General features: G+C 42.1%; 1 protein-coding gene across 1 annotated transcript in view; it reads right to left on the bottom strand.

Moving 5' to 3' along the window:
- Positions 1-366: 366 nt before the first annotated feature.
- lnpep (leucyl/cystinyl aminopeptidase) overlaps positions 367-7,011 on the bottom strand; it is a 185,885-nt gene continuing 179,240 nt past the window's right edge. The window contains exons 15-18 of the mRNA XM_072516343.1: positions 6,228-6,389; positions 5,320-5,460; positions 2,451-2,532; positions 367-1,091 (exon numbers count right to left, since the gene is read on the bottom strand). Coding sequence (XP_072372444.1) covers positions 960-1,091; positions 2,451-2,532; positions 5,320-5,460; positions 6,228-6,389 — 517 coding nt within the window. The 3' untranslated portion in view covers positions 367-959. The remainder of the gene's footprint in view (positions 1,092-2,450; positions 2,533-5,319; positions 5,461-6,227; positions 6,390-7,011) is intronic.

Below are 7,011 nucleotides of genomic sequence, written 5' to 3'. Positions count from 1 at the left end.
GGCCTAGCCCCAACATTGAGGGGCTAGGCTGACGCCGGAGGGATTTCCGCCCCGCCAGCTGGCGGAAATGGCGTTTGTTTCCCCGCCAGCTGGCGCGGAAATGCGGCGCATGCGCGGGAGCATCCGCGGCCGCTGTCAGTTTCCCAGCGCATGCGCGGGAGCGTCAGCGGCCGCTGTCAGTTTCCCGCGCATGCGCAGTGGGGAGAGTCTCTTCCGCCTCCGCCATGGTGGAGGCTGTGGCGGAGGCGGAAGGGAAAGAGTGCCCCCACGGCACAGGCCCGCCCGCGGATCGGTGGGCCCCCATCGCGGGCCAGGCCACCGTGGGGGCACCCCCCGGGGTCAGATCGCCCCGCCCCCCCCCCCCCCCCCCCGTACCCCGGAGCCCGCCCACGCCGCCTGGTCCCGCCGGTAAATACCAGGTTTGATTTACGACGGCGGGACAGGCAATTCCTGGGCGGGACTTCGGCCCATCCGGGCCGGAGAATCCAGCGGGGGGTCCCGCCAACCGGCGCGGCCGGATTCCCGCCCCCGCCCAATCTCCGGGAGCAGAGACTTCGGCGGGGGCGGGATTCACGGCGGCCAACGGCCATTCTCCGACCCGGCGGGGGGTCGGAGAATGACGCCCTCTGTCTTCAAATGGTACATGGTATGCATTCTTAACCTCCCAACTCACATGATAAATGGTTGAAACTAGGAACTCATTAATGACCATTTTGCTTATTTTGTTTTTGCAAATACATTCACCCATCACCAGATTCCCAGAGTTTGGTCTGCAGCTCCTCGTAATCACAATTAAACAAAAGTAACAGTAACCCTGAGCTAACTACAACCCTTCAATAGTGCAAACTGCTGTTATTGTGAGTGACAACTGACTTTATCCTGTTTTATACTACAGCAATTTAGCATCACTTCGCACATAGGTAAATTTAATTTACTGAAGAGAAAAGAGAGAATAAGTTCTATAGCCACACTTCCAGGTTTTTCAAATTTTTGTCCATCCATTGAATATTCAGCTGAATGTTCTCAAGTGCCTCTTGGACAGCTTGCAACTGCATACCCTTGTCTGTCAGTGATTCAAAAAATGTTTGAACCTGTAATTAAAAGAAGTTAGTTTGAATAAAAAAGAAAATGGGAAATAAAAAGCAAATTCCCTGATCAAACTATAAACATAGGATGACTTTCTTTTTGTGGGATTTGCTTGTGCGCACAGCTTTTACCTATATTGAGTACTGGTTTAGCTCAGTTGGCTGGGCAGTATTGGTTCAATTCCTGTACCGGCTGATGTTATTCATGAAGGTCTCGCCTTCTCAACCTTGCCCCTCGCCTCAGATTAAATCACCATCAGTCAGCTCTCCCCCTCAAAGGGGAACGCAGCCATGGTCATCTGGGACTATGGTGACTTTACCTTTTATTGAGTACACAAAAGTGCCATAAACTGCTCTAAGCAGTTATCTATTGGTAATCTCAAATTACAAGAACACAGGCAATAGCAGCAGGAGGCAGGAAAGACCATTTGGCCCATTGAGCATGCAATCGTGGCTGATACTGGGCTTCAATTCCATTTTCTCTTCCCGCTCCCCATATCCCTCGATTCCCGAAGACACCAAAGCTCTCTCTATCCCAGCCTTAAAATATATTCAATGATGAAGCAACCACAACTCTTTGGGATAAAGAATTCCAAAGATTCACCACCCTTTGAGTGAAGTAATTTCTCATCTCAGTTTTAAATAATTGTCCCCTTATCCCTAGACTGTGCCCCCATATTTTACATTCCCCTACAAGTGGAAAGAATCATTCAGCATCTACCCTATCATGCCCCTTCAGAATTATGTAGGTTTCAATACGATCACTTCTCATTCTTCTAAACACTTGAGAATATAGGCGCAATTTACTCAGCCTCTCATCAAAGGACAACCCTCTCATCCCAAGACCAATTTAGTGAACTTTCGTTGTACCACCTCCAATGCAAATCTAACCTTCCTTAAATATGGAGTCCAAAACTTCACACAGTATATGAGATGCGGTCTGACCGAAACCCTGTCCAACTGGAGTAGGACTTCTTTGATTCTTCTTATTCCCGTACCAGCCTCCCCAAACAGGTGCCGGAATGTGGCGACTCGGGGCTTTTCACAGTAACTTCATTGAACCTACTTGTGATAATAAGCGATTATTATATATTATTATTCCTATATTCCAGTGTCCTTACAATAAAGACCAACATGCAATTTGCCTGCCTAATGTACCTGCATGCTAACTTTCTGTGCTCCTTATACAAGCACACTGCAGTCTCTTTGAACATCAGCAGTTACAAATTACACACCTTTTAAACAGTATTCTACTTTTCTACGATCAAAGTGAATAACATCAGACTTTCCCCACGTCAATTGATTTCATAAAACTTGCCTTACAAAAAATGCTTGTAATCTCTTCATAATTGAGAAGACACTAACCTCAAACTTGTGGCTCTTTGTTGAAAACTGTGATGCTGTTCCAATAATAATGGATTGAATAGGATATGATCCAAGGTGAAACCTAATAATAAGTTTTAAAAATTAAACATTTTAAAACTTTTATAGTAAGTCCAACAGAGACATTGCTTTTAAAGTGTTAGTCAGTTTAAAAGGAACATGCCATTATGTAACATCTTTAATGCAAGAAAACACAGCGAGAACGTTCACAAGGAAAAGGTGACTGCTGTGCAAATGAGAAGATATCAGAGTGACCAAAAGTTTGGTTGAAGACATTTTTGGTTTAAAAAAATAAAGTATCTTAAAGGAGATGTAGGAGCGACAGAAGTATTTCAGAACGGAGCTATACAACATTAAACATTGAGAAAAGGAGGGGGGAGATCCCAGAGAAATTAGAGGTGCAGAGTGATGGTTGGGGGGGGGGGGGGCGGGGAAAGAGAGAGAGAGAGAGAGAGAGAAAGAGAGAGAGAGAGAGAGAGAGAGAGAACCAGACTAAAGTCAGGAACCTGGAAGATTAAGTTTTCCTTTGATTGGGCATAATTTAGTGATTGAGGGGAGATCTGGGGTTAACAAGGCAGGAACACTGAATGCAGCAGGTAAATGAAAGACATACCAGCAGTTCTCTCTTTTCTTTAGCTGTCAGGTTTCCCGAACACCGGAAACCTGGCTGGCCAGAGTTAAATTTGAAAAAGTGGATCAATATGAGGCTGTCAACCTGGGAAAGGATTGCTTTCTGACCCCTCCGTCCTGCTTCTGTCAACCATGAAGTGAGTTGGATTCAGGTTTCATCACTTAAACCACCCACATGCTCCTAACTCACCTGCTTTTCGGGACTAAAAGTATCTTCGCAAGAGGGACAAGGCTGTGAAAGGATTGAAATACAAGGGCCTGAATTTTACATTTGAAATGTGTGGGCCAGGAAACAATGCCGGTCAACAGGGTGCTTATAGATCCTAATGCCATGCCTTTGATTTTAAAATCGTTCCTGGGCATGGAGGGCAGGGGCTGTTAAAATGGAAGGGGCTACTTAATTATTTCTTTCCCACTTGGATCTGATGGACTGCATTTTTAAAATCAGTTGGTTACTAATGTCACTCTAACACTCTCGTGTGCCCGCCTATTCAGAGCTGCGTACACATGGGAGCCCACATTTTCGGGTGCTGGAGCGTCATCTTGGATGGATGGGAGTGGGACAAGTAAAAATCTTTGGGGCATACAAGGGCCACAACATGTGGGTGGGAGATAAATAATTGCTGGCGACAAACTGGCTAATTTGGCGTACTTCCCCCATTCATTTAATTTCATAACTACAGGAAGAACTGTAGTCATAACTGCATCCATACACAGCCAGCTTTTGTCCCCCTGGATTGCAACTTGTAATTAGATTACACCTTTAACACAGGAAAATATTGTATGACAAGTTATAAAGATATTGGCTGGAATTCTCCAACTGTTGGGATTCTTCGTTTCTGCCGGCAGGGCACCCCCACTCATGGGTTTCCTGGCGGCGTGGGGTGGCTTCAATGGGAGATTCCATTGATAAGCAGAATAGCGCAATACCGAGAAACACGTGACTCGAGGAATGGAGAATCCAGCCCATTGTAGCAGCTCATTTACCATTGAAAACCTATAACAGTGCCACCTACTGGTCTTGTCAGTTAAGCATCGGCCAAAGCCAGAGTGGAGTAAATAATAGCAAAAACAAAACTGGTCCCGAAATTAAAAATCATATATATACGTTATGAGAAATAGGAATTATTTCTAGAAAATATGATTTTGGGAAGACAGATGTGAGAATAAACTGTTCACAGTCCTCAGAGCATATCATCTGAATCACTTGATTAACTACCCCGGTAAATAATTCCTAGCTATTGTTTATTGTCTTTCTTATGTTTTTTAAAATGAAACAGGGATCAAAACGTACCCATGCAAGCACTAACTGAAGGGTGATTATCTTTATTGAAGATCGTTTGACAGGCATTTTCCATCATTACCAAACAGTTCCACACAGTTTACACATAATTGCATTATCACAGTGCCTCAGAAACAGAGCTGGAGTAATGAGGGGAAATGAGCTGTATTATAATGAATAAAAAGGAAAACATAAAGTTAAATTAAAGAAAAACTATGTGCCAGGATCCAACAGAATTCATCCTAAAATCAATCGGAGATTGGGAGGGGGGGGGGGGGGAAGATTATGAAATGGGGGCAGGAGGTTGGGGGGGTGGAGGGGGAGTCAGGGAAGAAGAAAACTGTTGTTGCCCCAGAATCTTTATTTTTGGGTTCAAATGAGTATTGGAGGACTGCAGATGGCCAATTAAATAACCATTTTTAAAAAGGGAGACAGCTAATCCATGTAAATTAGCATAACAAAAATGGTAGGACTTTTAAAAAAACTAAAAGCCTAAGAACAAAATTATCACATATCGAGATAGAGAAAATAGTTAGAAGTAGCTAGCATAAATGTCAGGAACCATCATACTTACCAAACCTCAGAATTGTTTGGGTCATTAACAGGCATTATCTATGAATGGAAGTAATCTCTGCTGCAGAGCAGCAGAGGGATTTGGGGGTATACGATCACAGGACATTATAGGTAGTCCCTCAGGCTGAGAAAGCCATTAAAAAGTTTCTTTTATAAAAATCACAAGGTATAGAAAACCAAGAGGTAATGATGAATCTATAAAACGTTGTCTGTGCAACACAAGGCTTGTAAAATAATATGAACATTTTCATGAAAGGATCGGATGGCACCCAATTATGAATAGCTTTCTGGTGAATTTTATTGTAACAAGCCCCTTATGTACATCCCAACTAATTTGAACAAAACAAATCAATATGAGGAACCTACTTTTTAACTAGATTATCCCAATTTTCCTTGACAAAATCCCAAGCAAAGAGATATCCGGCTAGGGTTTTGCTGGCAGTGTCAAGGATGAAGGGTAAATCCTGTGTCCTTATAACACCATGGTGCAAGCTCTCGTACATTAACCTAGGAAATAAAGCATTAATACTGCATTTAGTATCTGGAAACCAACGCCTAAAATTAAGCAATACATTAATTATGAAGGAACAATCCAGAGATATATGAAAGACAATTCAGAAATTAAAGTAAAACTTTTAATCTCGGTCAAATTTGTTTAGTTAAAGACTTAATCACTTAATTTCAAACATACTGGAGGAGCTTTTGTGGGGAAATCTAAACACATTCTTTACATTAGCAGCTATGATTTATTTTTAAGAATCTCCTTCCAAAATATTTTCCTTTCCAAAAGCAAATAGGAGTACAATGATTTGAGGGTCATATCCCAAATATTTTACTAATAGTTGAGGACATTATTTCTGATTTTATTGTGAAAAAAGGTTATGTGCTGTTCTGTCGCTTCAAAGATTTTTATGCTGTTTTATTTAATCAGTGAATGCCATTAAGGTTCAACATGCAGTAGTCAAGTTATAGATTACTTAGATTCATGCTACTGCCCCTATGGACAAACCTAATACAGTATTTCTTAAACAAAACCAAAAATGTTGGAAACACTGGAGGTCAGTTGCATTTTTGAAGAGAACAGACAAACTAACATTGGTATAGATCACTTATCAGAGTTAAAACACATTATAGGCAAGCAACATTTCAAAAGGAACAGAACAGAAAGGAAAGGGGGGGGGGGGGGAAGAGAACATATGTTGACACTGTTTCCATGATGATGTATTCATAAATTGTTAGGAGGCATAAAAATGTAGAATTGCAGTTTTACAAACCAGATCAGCTTTGGGGCATTGCTGCTTTTTGCCATGGCTCTGAGCATTTTGATTTTCTCGGTTTCCAACTGCAAATTATTATATGCTTGGAGTATGAATATCCAGCCCTCGGCGTCACGTCCTCCAACACTGTAGATCGTTGTTGTGAGATCAGATGGTAAACTGCAGGAAGAAAACCAGAATGATACACATTGACATACATTTTAAAAACAACTAAGGACTTGGGAAAGCATTAAGAATTAACATGGAAAAGTTACAGCACTGGAAGTGATCAATAAATTTAAAGACATGGTTAGGAGCTGATTGCACACTATCATGACTGTACATGACACAACTGTCTCCTATCTCAGTGAATATGTTACAATTGAATCACTCAAAACAAGGAAGAAGCAGCTAGTGTTTAAATGTAAAATAGTTGGAATACACCCTGGACATGAATTTAAACTGGATCTTTTCCCCTTCGATTTCGGTTTTGATATAACAAGCCCTTTCAAAACACAGAACACTTTGGTTCGTGATACTGTTTACAGCAGTTTCAGAATTTAGATCAATTGAGACTTAAAATTCCACAACAGATAGTTACAGCGCAGGACGTGGCCATTCAGGCAATCATGTCCACACCAGCTCTCTTAAAAGAGCAACTTAGCTAGTTGATTCGGTGTGATTTAGTAAATAGAGAATGACTATGTTAGGCTGTTGCATGACTGGTCTGTGGGACAGCTCTCCCAACCTTGTCAAACATCCGTAGATGTTTAGTAAGGAAGATTTTGCAGGGTTGACTGGG

This window comes from Scyliorhinus torazame, chromosome 9, assembly GCF_047496885.1.
Source record: "Scyliorhinus torazame isolate Kashiwa2021f chromosome 9, sScyTor2.1, whole genome shotgun sequence".
NCBI classification, from domain to species: Eukaryota; Metazoa; Chordata; class Chondrichthyes; order Carcharhiniformes; family Scyliorhinidae; genus Scyliorhinus; species Scyliorhinus torazame.
Note: the sequence above shows the minus strand (reverse complement) of the source record. Positions and strands in the feature narration are given on the sequence as shown.